General features: G+C 49.3%; 7 protein-coding genes across 7 annotated transcripts; 4 read left to right on the top strand and 3 right to left on the bottom strand.

Annotated features, from left to right (window-relative positions):
• Window positions 1–1659: 1659 nt before the first annotated feature.
• On the top strand, window positions 1660–2224 carry MRS44_003936 (uncharacterized protein; the record flags this gene model as incomplete). The annotated part of the gene is made up of 3 exons (XM_065623494.1): window positions 1660–1911; window positions 1971–2109; window positions 2172–2224. The coding sequence occupies 3 exons, from the start codon at window positions 1660–1662 to the stop codon at window positions 2222–2224; spliced, it is 444 nt and encodes a 147-aa protein (XP_065479566.1).
• A 1508-nt stretch (window positions 2225–3732) lies between these two features.
• Window positions 3733–5055, top strand: MRS44_003935 (uncharacterized protein; the record flags this gene model as incomplete). Its single annotated transcript, XM_065623493.1, has 1 exon — window positions 3733–5055. The coding sequence occupies one exon, from the start codon at window positions 3733–3735 to the stop codon at window positions 5053–5055; it is 1323 nt and encodes a 440-aa protein (XP_065479565.1).
• Window positions 5056–5839: 784 nt separating this feature from the next.
• Window positions 5840–7214, bottom strand: MRS44_003934 (uncharacterized protein; the record flags this gene model as incomplete). Its single annotated transcript, XM_065623492.1, has 2 exons — window positions 5840–6786; window positions 6833–7214. 2 exons carry the CDS (start codon window positions 7212–7214, stop codon window positions 5840–5842), a joined length of 1329 nt encoding a protein of 442 aa, XP_065479564.1.
• Window positions 7215–8989: 1775 nt separating this feature from the next.
• On the bottom strand, window positions 8990–10624 carry MRS44_003933 (uncharacterized protein; the record flags this gene model as incomplete). The annotated part of the gene is made up of 5 exons (XM_065623491.1): window positions 8990–9119; window positions 9187–9414; window positions 9880–10075; window positions 10178–10323; window positions 10389–10624. 5 exons carry the CDS (start codon window positions 10622–10624, stop codon window positions 8990–8992), a joined length of 936 nt encoding a protein of 311 aa, XP_065479563.1.
• A 603-nt stretch (window positions 10625–11227) lies between these two features.
• MRS44_003932 (uncharacterized protein) lies at window positions 11228–11677 on the top strand (the record flags this gene model as incomplete). Its single annotated transcript, XM_065623490.1, has 1 exon — window positions 11228–11677. One exon carries the CDS (start codon window positions 11228–11230, stop codon window positions 11675–11677), a length of 450 nt encoding a protein of 149 aa, XP_065479562.1.
• A 162-nt stretch (window positions 11678–11839) lies between these two features.
• On the bottom strand, window positions 11840–13403 carry MRS44_003931 (uncharacterized protein; the record flags this gene model as incomplete). Its single annotated transcript, XM_065623489.1, has 3 exons — window positions 11840–12120; window positions 12356–12487; window positions 13064–13403. The coding sequence occupies 3 exons, from the start codon at window positions 13401–13403 to the stop codon at window positions 11840–11842; spliced, it is 753 nt and encodes a 250-aa protein (XP_065479561.1).
• A 699-nt stretch (window positions 13404–14102) lies between these two features.
• Window positions 14103–16480, top strand: MRS44_003930 (uncharacterized protein; the record flags this gene model as incomplete). Its single annotated transcript, XM_065623488.1, has 2 exons — window positions 14103–14862; window positions 14919–16480. The coding sequence occupies 2 exons, from the start codon at window positions 14103–14105 to the stop codon at window positions 16478–16480; spliced, it is 2322 nt and encodes a 773-aa protein (XP_065479560.1).
• Between the last annotated feature and the right edge of the window lie 517 nt (window positions 16481–16997).

Below are 16997 nucleotides of genomic sequence, written 5' to 3'. Positions count from 1 at the left end.
ATATGCAGATGCCTTGCAGGGGATCCGCCACCGGGATTGAACTGACAGACAATATCAGGATGCACAAGATTTCATTCTAGGCCTAAGTCTAAAGTCAAACAGAGCGAGGTGCAAAGAATTACGTGGGGCTCCTTAGCTTATTATTGTCTGCAATGATGTCAAAAAGATATTAGCCATAACAGCAAAAGACATAGGTATTCGCATATAACCGTCTAAAAACTTAATACCATAGAATACCATAGCCCAATTACTACTAACTATATATACTTAATAAGATAAAAATATTATTTCATATTTCTATAATATATCTACTTAAATTTATATTAAACATCAGGAATCAATATCCCTAGGTACAAGGAAGGGTCCCATGGGGCTACTTATCGGCTCTATACTAACAGTAGGCAGGTTATAATCTCTCCAAGTTTGGATAACCGTCTCATATTTGATCCAGCACATGTCCCAGCTTCTCTCCTCCCATTCCGTGGTGCTATGCTGTACACATTCTTGTAGGACCGTCTTTAACTCTTCGTCGGTAGAGACAACTGCGTCGTGGCTAGAATCATTCCAGAACTGTAGGTGTAGGTGTTTGAATGGAGTAAAATATCCATGGTGCTGAAGGAGTCGCTCGATTCGCTCAAAACTGAGACAAGTGATGCATCTCATCTCTATTGACTTATCGGCCCGATCTCCTGACGATGTCGCGCGAAAGAGGCGTAATGGTAAGGGCGGCGTGACGAAAACCTCGTGGGTGCAAGATTGGGGCCGCCACCCCCAGAAATCGTGCTTCATCGACAAGGTAGCCAGGCTCCGTACCTTGTTTTCGTTGAAGCTGAGACTTGTGATAGTGTGATCCTGGTACCCGGCCATGAATTTGATGCTGATATCATACTTGCGCTTATCGTATTGTAAAAGAAGATGCTTCGTGTGGTTGCTTAAGGTCTGCTGACATGAAGAACTAAGCTCTATGACCTTCTTGCAAGCAGGGCATTGCAAAGCCAGGGGTTCGTTGCGCTGAATTCCACAGATACTGACTTCCCACTGACGCGAAATGCTCGCTCTGCAAAGGTAATTGCTGAGATCGGCCATGGCCGTTATTTCCAGGTGCAGGTGTAGGTAGTTGTAGGTAGTTACAAGTGTTTGGGGTTACTATCGTGTTGGGAGACGGAGTGTATGGATTATATAGGTAGGTCAGCAGTTCCATAAGGGACTACGATTGCCTAGATTAGAAACCACGGCAGCGTCAGGGGCAGATTACGGAATAACGTGGCAGATGATTCACAGCCAATGAAGCGTTATCACCCTCGGCCGACCCGAAGCATGCCGGACTCGCGTCCCCATGTGAGAAGCTACTCCTGGCGTGACGCCCTGCAGTGGACAGCGTTACGTCGGCTTTCTGTTTATGCATTAACCAATAGAGCTCACTATCTATCGTAACCCAAGTCAAAACAGGGATATTCACACGTTTCAAGTATGCAATGATATTGACGCGGCCACGCGTAAGACCGGGTGTGCCGATTTCTAGGTCCCCCCTAGATTAGCAAAGACAAACAGGAAGAGGCGTATCCCTGAAGAGGGTCTGAGAGGAGCCTTTTTATGTACAAATATCGATGACCATGTCCTCTTCCTGGCGATTAAAAGCTTTAAGCTTGCATTGATATCATGTCCTATCCAACGTCTTGTGCCGGCCCGGGTGAGCCCAACGATGGGTCAGACCACACGCTCAGCCCTGAAGATGTAAAGGCGGTTTACCAAATCATCACCGAGGCGATCCGTCTACCGCCGGAAGTAGCGACAATGGTCTTAAACTGGGCGGAATATTGGGTGCGTTCAGACAGCGAGTGCCATTTTGAGCATGAGCATTGCGATCCGCTGGTAATCGACGCTGACAGCGATGTCCGGAATAAGTTTCTGGTGAGTGGCTGTGGCTATGTACCTTACAGCTTTCTTACTGACATGACATTATGAACTAGCTACGCTCGTTTCCTGTCGGTTTGATGAGGCCCAAAGGCACGCAAAACACCATTGAGAGTTTGGCATATAAAACAGAGATGGCCAAGCCAGGGACTTTGAACACAGAGCACGACGCCTCATACTTTACTACTCTTACTAGTCATTCTATACGGGCTCCGTTGAGACCAGTGCGTAAAATAGTCATTGCTGTGCGCTTCAAGGTCATACCGGATCAGGTGGTCACCCAAACAGATGGGTACATCGCGTGGTTTAGCTTGGGTGTAGAGGGATTAGACGCAAGTCACCATTGTAAGTCGCCTTGCCCATGCACATCCAGTTTCTATTCTAACAAGAAAAGGCGAAAAAGGGTGCACCTACAATTGCCGAACTGAGGAATCGCCGCTTCCAATCTGTGGACTACGCAACTACGGGAATCCCATGGTCATCGGGGGTAGCAAAACGGAGCATAGGAAATGGCAAGTCTACCGGTGGGTGTTATCGTTTAACGCAAACGAGGAAAGCAAGAAGGAGGCGAGGCAGTGGAAGTTAGGGGACGTGATAACAATCTGGGCCGATGTGAGGCCGGGTTGGTCGCTTGAAATCGAAACAGTTCGGATAAGTCTGTCCTGGGCGATGATGTGAGAGTCATGTGGGGTGGGCATGGAGACGAGGTAGTGAGAGTTAATTCTTGCAAATAAAGTGCGACGGAGCTATAGTCTTTCCATGAAACACACGACACGGATGGGCCCCCTTTGGTGTGTGAGAATAAGTGATGAAAGAGCAGGGAGCGAGCCGGCTTGGAGAATTTCGGGCTCGCAGACCAACTAAGTGCACCTGCCTATGCCCCCTATCCTGACGACCCAACTGCGGGCCAGGAGATCAGGCACGCAAGGATTCCAACACACTAGCTTAAGGACTCTCGCTAGTTCTCTTTTTTACACAAACATCGCCAACTTAAAGTCTTCTGGCTTAGTTGTCCCATCAAGGGCCGGGCTTCAACGATAATAAAGAACACATTAACACATCATAGCATCATATCCCAATGCTAACACAGTGACCTTTTTTTTTTAGCCTCCCTGCTGCCTGAGGTAGAAAACTCATACCTAGCGGCATCATCATGAAAGGTTAAACCTCTCAGGGGGTGTTTTAACTGCTCTAATCTCCTTACGAGAAACAAGAGAGTTACCCCTTTCCACCTCCTAAAGATTTCTGCAATTTCACAACCCAATGCCGAAGATCCTGCCCCTCTCCGTCTCCTTTCCCTCGGTGAGACGGAAGATATCGGGCTGCTATCACGAGGTGCAAGCAAGTGGCTGTCTGCCCAGGTTCAGACACGTAAGCTCCGCCAGCCACCGAGACTTCCATCCAATGCCTTCTCACGTCGATCACTTTGGGCTATTGCCCTCCTCTACTACCTTCCATCTTGAGGAGTGGCCGAGTCGGCATTCTTCCTTTCGGCTGATCTTCACGATGCACAGGCGCCTTGATGTGGGTATACTTGGGCTCAGCTTTGCGGTCACCAGACTGACCCTGTTTTGGACAGGCAAACGGCTACGTATGTCGAGGCTCAGGGGCTTCCCGCCTCGGAGGATTGACTAACATGGTTGGCCGGGCCACCCGTAGGTGCACAGCCGGTTTTGCACCTAGCAGTGGCCTTTTTAAAGGACAAGATTCCTGCCCCATTGAACATTGGGTTATCCCTTCTCTCTCCCCTCCAAGTCCCAAGCATCTATCCTCTTTGCATGTCTTTATCTCAATTCCGGCCTCTATTACTCGTCCAGTATGTCTAGCCTTGAACGCCTACCCGCCGAGATCCTCACCATGATCTTTGGTCAGTGCGAGCGGCGGCACCTAGCTTTCTTCGCAGGTTGTGGCGAGAGCCTTGCTAATGTCGCAAAGCCATTTCTCTACCGACGCCATGCATTGTTCTGTGTCTCGTCAAGGCCCCGCGACAAACTTGGACGCAAACCCGCCGAACTCGTCGAGGAAGCGATGAAGGCCGGTGCTAGTTTTGTAGAAACTAGATCCATGGTCGTCTACAGGGACAGCGAAGTCAAAACCATCCATGTATCTCCCGCTGTTTTCGCGGCCTATCAAGGCCGGATCGACATAATCGACCTGTTTTTGACGCATGATAAGACTCTTGCAAGCTACGTTGGACAACAATTGACCGCAGCCATCTTTGCACGCCGGCGCGACACAGCAAAGAGTCTAGGAGACCGACTTGATGCTATGACTGGCGAGTTCTCTCCTGTCCACAACGATGCACTGAGGGCAGCTGTGTCTGTGGGCTGGGAAGACTGGGTGGACCGTCTATTCGCAATCAGATCTCAAAACGGCGACGTCTCTCCGTGGAACGATCCCCTAAACATTGGGCACCTCGACGAAAGCCTATTCACTACGGCTCTACAATCTCCTTTTGACACCACGGCTAAAATATGTCGTTATCTCCATGACAAGGCAGTACCTGTGATGACAAGGGACCGTTGTGTCGCAGTCAACGCGACCATAGATCAAGGCATTGACTACACTAGCCTTCTGAATCCAACAGCGGAATTCAGATTGATAGAGATTCCCCGGAGTTCGAGAGCCGACCAAGCCAAACTGAGAACAAGAATGCAAATTCTCAGGGACGAAATACTACCTAATGGATCACTTTTTCTGGAAGAGTGCATCGAAGACGTTATTTGGAAGTGGCCTGAGTTGGCAGACGAAATATTCAGCTCACTTCCCGATGACCGTCGTCGCAGCCTGCAAGAGGCTTGTCTACCCGGTGTATGCTCTGATATGCAACGCCTGACGGTTCAGTTTGTGAATGCTCCATTGGGTTGGAGACAGCACTTGGCAGCTAACCCAACGACTTTTCGGGTATTTCGCTTCCTCAGCAGCCAGCATAGCAAAGACTGGAAGTACGGTCGGTTTCCTATCCCCTTCATCGACTTGATGGAGGATCTGATCAAGGGAAACTATCCTCTGGATATAGAGGGCCTTTGTCAACTAATGCATGGTGTTCCTCGCGAGTTTGGGCAATGGACCATTACGGAGCTCGAACCCCTTTTACCAAAGGATGATGATGATGATGATGGATGGATGGACTATAACTAAATGAAGTTTGAGAGTGTTTTACAGCATTGAGTTCTAATGCTATCATGTGCTTGTTAGTATGTTCTTGATATTGTAGCTGATAACTCCTCTGAGAGACGCATTCATTTAGCTTCCACTCAGCCACAGACTTGAAAGACTTTCCACACGTGAGCTCCCCTACCCCAGTTAGTTAGTCGGTTCATAGTAGGGCCAGTATTGAACGCACCAATAATATCAAATGTGAGCCAATTGCACACATTCGACATGTCGACACCTCCGGTCATTGAGCCCTATGCTTACCAATCTGGGCAACAAAGAGCCCGACGTGGTTTTTTATAATACCCTCGGCACCCTGTAGGGGGTTTCGACATGTCGACATCTCAAATTTCCAGATAGCCCGACAGTGACTTCCAACTTGCTTTGGAGCAAATCGCGAACGAGACAATGGGCCCCTTACGATAGCCGCTGTAACAATCAGCAAACCATACGTCTTATGATAGAAAATAGCACACAAATAGCCACGCGGCTGCGCTATACTGATATCCAAAACATGTGGTTGAGGCAGGAATTCGCAAGGGGCTCCTTCGCAGTCACATACCTTCTAACGGGTCTTATGCCCGCTGATGGGCTCACAAAGTTATTGCCGACGTAGCGTTTTGAGCATTTCCGCGCACACACCTCAATATGATCACAACCGAGGTCAAGCAGTGAAGGCAGAGACACAAACGCAACAAGTTCATCATTGTCACTAAGTTATTCTCACTAAGTCCGGTCCGGCCAGTGACTTCCACGGTGGTATCGTCCCTCACGAAAAACAAGCACTTTGTTCCAAGTCGCCGGCATCAAGAGCGCCGCTGAGATGAAATCGAACCAGCAACTCCGGCTTTCGCCAGAATGTTAGCAGTTTCACCTGTCCAAACCAATCCAGATTCTTATCGACCAGTTCCCAGTCGTACGAGTACACCATGGCGGCGAGGATTATCTTGGCCTCGAGATATGCCAGGTTGACGCCCAAGCAGGCACGAGGCCCAAAAGAAAACGGGCGGCTAGCCTCCTTGATACTCCCAGGACCGTCTCCGATCCAACGATTGGGACGGAAATTATCCGGGTCGGGAAAGTTTCGCGGATCGCGAGACATGACAAAGTTGTCGACCGATACTTCCGTGCCAGGCGGGACATCGGAACCATCCACCGTCGCACCGGGACACGTCCGTGGAAGGCCGAGCGGGACTGGAGGAAATAGGCGGAGGCCCTCCTCAACCACGGCGTGAAGATACGGGAGATTCCTAGTGGAATCTCCATCGATCTCACTCCTGGACGAGAAGGAAGATCTAACCTCGCGCTGCAGCTTTTTCAGCGCTGTAGGCGTTTTTAGTAGGTAGTAAGTTACTCCGGCTAGGAAAGTTGCCGTCGTTTCCGACCCGTCCAGCAGCAAGATCTTGGCCTGCTCCGCCAGCTGGTCCTTGTTGAAGCTGCCGCGGCGGAGGATGTGGGCGAAGAAATCCTCACGCTTGCTTGGATTGCTCATCGCGATGCGCTGGGCGACCTTGTCTTTCGTCAGCCTCTCGTGAAGGCTGACAGTCGCTCTAAGGTCGCTGGGCATGAGCCAAGAGAGAAAAGATTCAGGGATGGATAGTCGTTTGGCCGCCTGGAGCAGAGTGAAATGCCTCGTGAATTCCAGGATGAGCGAGACGTAAATGTCTGGTTTCCAATTGGCGACAGACTTGAAAGATTCTCCAAACGTAAGCTCGCCTACGGCTGTTAGTCCTTCGCTCCCCGCATCAGTGGCGCATCTTACCAATGATATCAAATGTGAGCCAATTGTACACAGCCGACATGTCGATGCCCCCACTCCCCCGGCTACCGTACTTGCCAATCTGCTCGACAAAGAGCCAAACGTGGCTCCGAATAATATCCTCGCTCTCTCTCAGGGCTTTCGCGCTGAAGGCGTGAGAGAGGGATCGTCGCTGCGCGCGGTGCTGCTCGGGGTCGATGGTGAAAACGATATCTGGGTGCACGACAGACGGGCCTCGATCGTAAAAGACTCTGCTCTTGAGGAATGGCTTCCTATTCCCGACAGCGTGGCCGTAGATGTCTTTGTAGGCTTGTGGAGTATTGAAGCTTAGCTCGTTGGGTGCAATCCTGACCACATCGCCGTATTTATCATGCGCCCGCCTCATGTCGAATGGATAGTTTCCTCCCATCCACGCTCGTATGAACCAGAGCTGCGTCGTCCTGAATTAGCATCCGGTTTGCCTGGTCAAGCATTCGTTCCGGCTCACCTGACTGCATGCTGCAAGCTTTGGGCCGGGATATCCAGCAAGAGGGTGAAAGCAGATGCGATAGATGGCCAAAGCCAAGAACGTGAACCCTGCCTGTCGAATGGGAAAGGTTATTACGACAGATACGAGGGGAGTTGGGCCGTCTGGCGTACCGTTGTGAGCAAAAAGACAAGACCTAGAAGGACGGAACTCTGAGTGAGAATGGGTTGAAGAAAACCATTGTCCAAGACGATTCGAGACATTCCCAGTGCGACCGACCTACAAATCAAATTACCTAGTCTGTAGATCCTTTGTTTAACTTGGAGAGCTTGAGCCTTCCAAGCGATCCGAGGACTGCGGACACCTTATGTACCCTTCTGTGGATTGAGGAAGGGGTGACTTCTTAATACAGGACTGGCTGAAAAATTGGCCGCTCGTTGATGAAGACTTTCGAGGCCTTTGCGTACCGGTCATGGATGAGTGTGCCGTTATGTAGCAGTCCCCGGAGATACTGGATACTGTACTTGTGCCTGGCGGAATTGCCGAACGCTACAGTACTTGTAAAGCATGTGCTTTGGAGTAAGCCCATCTACAGACGGAGTCCGTAATCTGCCGTTCACTTGACCCAGAATAAGCCATCCGAGTTATCCGGCTCATGGCTCCCTGCCGTCCATACGGGTAATGACACTACGCTGCCGCACACGTACACAATGAGTTCGATAAGCGAGTGCGCAGTCTTTGTCCCAACTGTACAGTAAATGCAAGATGCTATTCGTGGCACCCCCAAAACGATAAGGCTGACTCCGACCGGTGATCTTCCTCTACTACGGGGGAAGCCGCTGCGCCGTCAACATTCAGTAAGCAAGGTCAGCAACTTATCAAATTACACAATTACCATCATAGCTGACAGAAGCATATATGTATAGAGCCTAGGCCTAGAGAGTGCAAAAAAAAAAAAAAAAAAGAAAGGAAGGAAGGAAAAACCTCTTTTTAAGTATTTCTTAAGTTTTAAATATATATCCGAATCGATTGATCTGATGAAATTCCATATCTGATTTGAATTGATTGATCTGACTGATATATCTAATTGTTAATCTGATCTGACGGCAGCCCTGAATAACTCACGTGCCATTAGGATAGGCCAGACGTGTTAACAGCTCACCTAGCCCAATAGCGAACAAACTGCGAGGGCGCCTGCCCAGACGCACAATCTATTTGCCCAGCGACCCTGTGGCCTCTCTTAAGTCTTCTCTTGCATGTAAGCTCCTCCTGGAAGCGTCATTGATGTCAACACCAATACAAGACTCACACCTGGCTGTATCATTAGAGGTTGAATACCATCTCGGTAGGTATGAAACTGCCTGCTCAACCAGTGCGAAAACTATCCCTTTCCACCTTCCAACAGTTCTTCACGGGGAGGAAAGCTGGGTTAGGCAGTTGGAATACAACATGGGCGAATTACCAAACTTTGATTGGCCACACAACATTTGAACACAACAGATCTAGGGAACGTGCCAAGAGTCAAGTGCCAAGGGCAAAGGGTCACAGAAGAGAGTGAAGAGGTCAAGCAGCTATAGGGCTCCATGCAGGTAAATAAATGGTTATGGCGGTCTTGATTCCTGCTCTACTTGGCTTCTATGTGTTTTCCCTTATATAGCTGATATCCCTTCAGATTACCCGAGTCCGCCCTTCTTCTAAGCCTCTTCCTTGCGCGGGCACGCTAGTTCTCTCCCATTTTGGGTGCCCCTGACATGAGGGAGCTTCATCATCCGTGTCCTTTTGACCTCTGGGCCATCTTGTTCTAGGTATCTGAACGTATGAAAACTAAAAGTAATGAGTTAGCCAACCCCAAACCTAATGCGTAAATAAGGCAAGCAAGGTGTATGTGTACCTCCAATGTAGATTTCCAAGGGCAATGTTACGACAGCCTTCGACAAATTTCATAACATCCCGGTCAATGGCCTCTTGTCGGAAAGGGAGCTCAGCTAAAGCAGCATGCCATCTTCGATAGCAGTCATGGAGCATCTCTCCGATTTGATCAACAGCCTGCTGGTCGTTGTATCCTTGGTTCTTTAGAATGAAGATAATGTTGATTTTTTCGTCCTGGATAAGGTCTTTCCTGTAAGACAAGAGGTCATTTTGCCTGATACATTTTAGCTGAAAACTATCAAGAAGGGTACTAGCACTAAAGTGTGACCTACAGGGTAACTAAATCGCACGTAATTCGCGATATTGCTTCTAAAGTCGCTTCTAAGGACGAATGGTCCACGAGGGCTTGCTCTAGGTTAATTCCTTCAGCCAATCTGTTGGATACCAGGTTAACTATGATCTTGTCGTGTGATTGGTCGAGGCTGAGAACCCAGAGCCCAGCATGGAATCTTGACTTGAACCCTGGGCTGGAATAAGGCTGGTGGTGGGTGTGTGAAGAGGGGAACTCCGAAACGGCGCTACGGATGCTTACTCCATGAGTCCGATGCAAGGATAAACCCCTACGCAACCTGCGCGCATATCCATATACTCTTTAACTGTAAGCCGTGAAGATCTCGGTTGAATTTCAACCTGTTTCAGCACACCCTTGCAGTACCTAGTCAATTGAAATTTCCAGCGGTGCTGCAAGGCAGGACTGGCACGTTGGCTAAAGCGCATCCAGCAGGATTGAAGGGTGTGTCTCGGCGGGTTGTCCTCGGGGGACACCGGTGGATGAACGCTATCCAGCATGTTGAGTGTGTCAATAACTTCATCAGTCGCTTCGATGTTGGTGAAATCGCCCTTATCGAAAGCTACACATTTATTAGTGGACGCTGCAAGTGGCATGCACAGTGGCGCTGCCCAACTGAGCGCCCTTCCGGCATTGGTTTTAGGGTTAGAAAACGTTGACTCACGATCATCGAATGTGAAGACCCAGCCGTTCCAGTCGTTCATGAGCTTTAATGTTTCAAGATCGGCATTTGGGGCACAGATGGCGCTCATGTAAGCGATATCTAGCCTGCTCCAATAGCCAGCTATCTTGTCATTCATACGTAAGGCACTGCGCATGGGGTTTTTTGGTCAGCCACTATTCATCTGTGATATGCATAGAGAATATGGACTTACTCTCGTAGCCACTCATCCGAAAGAGATTTTGACGTCTTGTACATGGGGTTGAGCTTAGGCTCAACTGCCATGATGGAAGAGAACAACGCCTCAGGCAGTTTGACCCAGCGGCCATCGGTGTTGTCAAGGGGCTGATCGGCGTGCTCAACTTGATCTAGATAATCATCTGTCGGAGTAGCGGTTCCAGCACCGCCTGGTGACGGCGTGGTCAAGAGGATCGGGGCCATTGGGCTCATAGTTCAAGACAATGTCAGTCAATTGAACGATATTTTAGGTCCAGATGATCTATTTATATGGGAAAGAATAGTTAGAAGTAAAAAAAACAAATATAAGGCTAGCAGCGTAGGGCTTCAGAGAACCTTATCCTCTATTAACCGCCGCTGTTAGACGATGGCATGAGGTTAATAATAGTTAATTATTTAACAGAGCGTGAGTTTACATACAGTACACAAGGTACACTGAAAGTTACAGAAATAATCCGTTGATTACCTCGGCCTTGATTACTTTGACCGTAACCCTGGTTACTGTTCCTCTGAATACTCCCAATTGATTACCGTCAATCAGCACCACCATCTAGGTGGTTCTTTAACTTGAACCTTACGAGATTTTGGAACGACATGAAGCACCCGATGCATGATCCATTGTTGCTGATGGTGCTGTGTAACACAGGCGCCCAAAGAAACATAAAAGCCTACATATATTAACCACCATGGTAGGGACAGCCGGCTCAGATGGAGACTATTATTTCTCAATCAGACGGCATTGAAAGATATAGTACAAAAAAAAGAAAAATACCTGCTATCTCATCTCTATTTCGTATTTGCGTTGGGATACCCAAGATGCGTGGAGCCGATGGAAACGACTCCAAGACAGGAGTGGATGGTGAACCAACTTCTCTACCCTCATTGAAACGGAAGGGGCCGGTTAGCCCAGACGACCCTCATGGAAAGAGGGCACGCGTATACGGTAGTCCCATGCCCCAGGAAGCTGCACCGATCCCCCAGGCAAGACCGAAAATGGACGGCGCGCCACCACTTCGCCAAACAGATAAATGTGATAAAGAAGGTTGTCGTGCTAATGGAAGCTTTTGTGGCCCTGGAACCGAGGGTCCGACTCATCGCGCTAGGGAAGCAACAGAGCGGCTTCAGGCTGGCATACTCCCTTCTGACGAAACACGTTTCACCTTGTATGTCAAGGGCAAAACGGTTGAGTTCATTACCAGTGGCACAAGGGTTTTGATAGTAGCAAAGAGCCGCGCTGGCGAGCCTATGGGTACGTGGGAGGTTTAATAGGCCTGCCGGGGGATTAAGTTAACTTTCCTCGTTTTGTCAAGCTCATACTATGGACCAGAGCCAACAGGGGGGATTGTATTATGTTATGGACCTAAACGACTTGAGTCTAGAAGCCAGGTGCAAGACCTATACCTACTCTATCTGTTTCCCGATGCTTCGTTAGAAGTTTGTAAACTTGTGGTATATATAGTGGTGGCCAAAATCGGTTTCCTCTCTATAGAATATAGAACCGGTGAAGTGCTCAATGACAGCGCGAAGTTCCTTCACTTCTTTTTCGAGCTGAATAGTCCGTCGTTCCATTTGAGCCTGGGGCCGTTCAGATTCGGCTTGTCGCTGCTCCTGAAGATTCATCTTGTGCTCAAGGTTCCTGTGGTTGTCCTCCTGTCCCAAGAACTGTGCGCCATCAAAATTCTGTAGATCGGGCCAGGTGGATGAAATTGCTGCGAAATCGGTAAGGCAGCTGTTATGCTTTCAAGCTGGGCAATTATCGGCGAGACTACACGCTATAAATCGCCACCAGTTTCCATCTCATTCTTCCAACCCAGGGCCGCATGGAGCGGTCGGGCCTCCACACCTGGAAGACCGATCCTGCCTGAAAAGACCGATCCGATGCCGAGTATGTCCTAGGTTATCCGAGGATAAGGCATCGAGGCAAGTAGGTCGGAGTAATCTCACATCGGTAATCAGGATCAGAGCCAGTAAGGATGATGTTAGCGACAAGGGGCATGGTAACCTGGTGGTTAAAATCAGGATTCGGGTAATCATAGTGATGACGACCGAGACCCGAGGTTATCGGGGGCGAAGTAGCTGGGGTAAGGATAAGCAGTTGCAAAGTGTCGGCACTCTCGAAGCGTGATTACTGTATTAATAGTTGATTACTTGGCTACATAACAGCATGATTACGGTGGCTCCACTCTCCACTTTAGGGGTTAACACAATGGTAATCCAACAGGAGTGAACTGTAGAGTACAGTATATACTGTACTGTGCTAGATTAAAACTGATGTGGAATAATTTTATTAAATTTTATGTAAGATTATTTAACAAAAAGATTTTTTTTCTATGTAATAAAGTACTCTCTGGTCCTAATAAGTAGCTTATAGTCAGCGTCCTATCAAGCCAGTGTGAGTCATCAACTTTGATATCTCGCTCCGGTCGCTCCAGTATATCATCATTCAACCAGGCCACGGGTTCTCATTAACAGTAAAACGTTGCTCCGAAAGTCGTTCAGGGCGTTCTCGTTCTCAAAGGTATACTGTGTTTAGAACATCTAGCGCTAACTGCGCTCCACTGCGAGCGATGATGTAATGGTAGTCATCATGCTGAGCAGGTAGTTCTTTCGTGATAGTTGTAGGAACCCCGTGCAAGATGCATCTCTAGATACGAAGCAACCAGATGTATAGTGTCTTCTGTGTTTGCACGTAGAAACCTGTTCCAGGAGGAAACTTGGCTACGCGGTCCGTACCAATCTTCAGGGAAGGCTTTTCGGCTTGGCTCAACAGAGGCTCCGATTCAGCAGTTTGCAGAGCTTTCTGATGCACACAGCGAATGTCGAATAAGCTGCTTGCTGGACGGTCAAGAGGTTCACCGTCAATATGAGTGGTCTTCACCCCGCGTCCAGTGATATGAACATCAGTGACTTTCACTGAGATATGGCGAGTTCGATGGTGTGCTTTACCTATGTTGACACTATACAGGTCATTACTTTTCAAATCCCAAACCATTGTGAAAGAGGGAGATGTCTGTAAAGAACGATGGCAAGAGAAAGAATATGGTTACAGCAATGAGAACTTCCAAGAGCTTATGTATATGCCATGGGGTGCCATTTAGTTTATGCGAGGCGTAATATAGCCGGTGGTGATTACGTAGTAATAAATTATAACCAATAGCCAACATGTCAGCAGTGGGACGCAATAAGGAACAAATTACACATACGATCAGCCTCTTGCTTTCATGACTATCCTTGATATTCTAGTAGGACGCGAGTGGCGGAAGTGTTTCCAATCCGATTCAGATTGACGATGATACAGAAACCTTTTTACAGGCCATCTGCAAGACCCAGGCTGGCGATCAATTCCACCTTCCACTCCACATTTTCAATTTTGTGGAAGTTGAAGTCACGTGCGTCAATTCCATCAACTCCATTTCACCTTCACGTTGATGGGCTCAATCCCATCTAGATGCCTTCAATGTTGACCACTGGTTGAAACCGTCGAGAATGGCGGTGGTTCAGGGTAGCATCCGCAGGCCCGTGAGAAGCGTCCATTAGGCTTTGTCGCGGTACTTCTTGCCCCTCAATTTCTGTGCACGTGCCAACTGTACCCAGTACTAGGGGCTCACGAACGCGTCTCGACTTGTCGCCGCGCCTCAGGACCGTTTTCAGCAAAAACATTACATGCATCCCGTTCCTTCCTGGGATCCAAATGGACGCCAACGTACCTGCCAAGCGCTGGCAGACTTCGGACTGCAACGCATCTAGTGCCCCGCTTATCAACTTGGATGCTTTGCCAGACGATTGGAAAATCTTCCCATGGAATAAGTTCCCGGCCTTTTCGATTTCTGAACGTGTTGGCAGGCAGACTTCGTGGGTTTGGCAGCATGGCTTCGACATCCAAGCCCGCGATTCTCCCACGAAGAGGAAATGGGTTTGCAGACCTTGCCTCCAGAAGCCTAAGCCCAAGACAACGGACTTCTCTGCAGTTGGCACCCAGAATATCGAGAAGCATCTCTTCAGGGAGCACGGACTTGTCGACGAGTCCGGGAGGAGGAAGCCGCCCGCTCTTTGGAAGGGAATGCAGGAGAAGACTCCCTCAAGGAACATCGTGGAGATGCTGAATCTGGACACCTCAGACCCTAAAGAGCAAGCTATCGCGAACGCTCTCATCCAACGCTTCGATAGGGACCACTTTCAGAGACTGCTTCTCGAGTGGGTGGTCGACGCCAACATCTCTTTTCGCCAGCCCGAGCATTGCCGGCTTCGACGTATATTCGAATACCTGAACCCATCGGTTGCAGCGACGAACGCCCATATCTCCCACGATACCGTTCGAAGGCGAATTGTCGACCTTCATCTCCGACAAAAGACACGCATAATCGACCACCTGAGGAGTGTCCCAGGTCAAATCCATATTGCATTCGATGGCTGGCGCTCAAGGAATCGGCATGCTCTATATGGCATTGTCTGTTTTTATATTGATAAAAATGGAGTCCCCTCGAAGCTGGTCCTTGGCCTGCCGGAGTTGAAGAATTGCCATTCGGGGAGAATATTGCGGCCCAGATCCTCGAGATCTTAGAGAGCTATGAGGTACTTGATAGGGTGGGGTACATCACACTTGACAACGCTGGCAATATGGATGCAGCAACGGAGGAGATTGCGGGGGCGCTGGGTTTCGATCCGAAGAAACGGAGAGTGCGATGCTTCGGCCACGTCCTCAACTTGGTGGTAAAAGCCCTGTTGTTTGGGCACAAGGCTGAGGCTTTCGAAGCAGAGATTGATGGGGAGTCTGGTTTTGGTGCTGCCCAGCACGAAATCTGGCGAAAGAAAGGCCCCATCGGAAAGCTCCACAACCTGGTCCATTGGATCCATCGGTCCGACAAGCTGACTTACCGTCTTCGTGCGCTGCAGGAAGAGTTCTTTCAACATTCAGACAACCCGAAGATTCGAGCAAGGAAGCCTGTTGATGTTGTCCGCGATAACCAGACTCGCTGGTTGTCGACTCTGTATATGATGCGGCGCGGTCTCATGTTGCGTCCGTTTCTCGAAGACCTCGTTGAGAAGGTCACGCTTGAATTCAACAAGGAATGTCGCAACGGTGTTAGAAGGAGGGAAGAGATGCCCCTCTGTCTCCGGGAGGAGAGTCTTCTTAGCCAGAAAGATTGGAAAGTTATTGAGTTGATGGACAAGGTGCTTGTTGACTTCGAGGAGGCACTCCGAATGCTTGAGGGTGACGCCCAAAGACGAGTACGCAAAGGGGGCCGTATTGAGGCATACGGCAATATGTGGGACGTTGCCTCAACCTACGAGTTCCTGATGGACAGGCTGGAGGAGTGGAAAGCAACAGCAGAGAATTACCCGGATCCCGAACACTTCAAGATAAACATTAACCTGGGTTGGGACAAATTGAACGAGTACTATACGAGGCTGGACGAGACGCCAGCGTACTATGCTTCGGCAATTTTGAATCCAGCATCGCGTTGGGGATATTTCGAGAATACGTGGACCGACCGAGCACAGCTGCCATGGCTTGAGGAGGCAAAACGAATGGTGAGGACACTGTGGGACGAAGAGTACAAATCACTACCGACTCTTTCGAATTCGGATGAAGAACCTCCATTCAAGCGTTTAAAGGCAATGAGTGCGCTAGAAAGACACCGAGCACACAGGACTTCGTCTCTGGCAGGCAGATGTTCTTTGGAAAGTTCACTGAATGCAGACCATGACGAATATGACCACTGGCTGTCGAGTCCCGACGCTAAGAACGACCCTCTTGTTACGGATCCCATCCAATATTGGTGGGAGAGACGGAAAGATTACCCTCGACTGTCGCGAATGGCTCTTGACTTGCTGTCGGTGCCGCCTATGTCCGCAGAGTGCGAGCGTTTGTTCAGCGTTGCTGGGCAGATGGTCTCACCGCTGCGGACTCGATTGGAAGCTAGCACGATAGGGATGACACAGACACTAAGGTCGTGGGTGCGGAATGGCCTAATCGACGCGGTGGATACGTTAATTGATGTGTCAGGAGAGGTTGGGAACAGCATTATATGGGAGACGGAGGAGGATGGCCGAGACGCTGGGGAGTAAGCGTTGGGGATCTCGGCGGGCGTATGAGGTTCAACATCTTCAATTCAACGCCACCAATTCAATTTGCAGGTGCGGTGGTTCAACCCCACGGGCCAAATGCTGAGTCAGCTGTCAACGCAACGCCACGCGACGGCGAAATTGATGGAATTGAATTGATCGCCAGCCTGGCAAGACCAGGCCCGCCATGGGTCCGCCTGTGAACACGGCAAACACAGCAACAATTTTAGACGCCAAATCTGACTATGGGGAAACACTCGCATCAGGTTATCATTTTTTTTCCGGAACGTACGGTAAAGAAACAGCCTCTGGAGCCCCTGTGCCAACAGCAAACTCACCCCACAACCATCAGGCTCAGCAGGCCAGAAGGCGCAGAAGGCGCAGAAACCGTTCAAAGGCGAGAAAAGCTCAGTGGAGAATAAAATCGAGATAGAATATGACAATATTGGAATAGTGGCGTTGTATTAAATAGACCATAGTCACGTTTAGTGATGTGCTGAAAGCTATTAAGTGTAACCAA

This window comes from Fusarium solani, assembly GCF_023522795.1.
Source record: "Fusarium solani strain SB1 chromosome Unknown bctg00000001, whole genome shotgun sequence".
NCBI lineage: Eukaryota > Fungi > Ascomycota > Sordariomycetes > Hypocreales > Nectriaceae > Fusarium > Fusarium solani.
The sequence above is the reverse complement of the archived record's forward strand: the minus strand, read 5'-3'. Positions and strand labels throughout refer to the sequence as shown.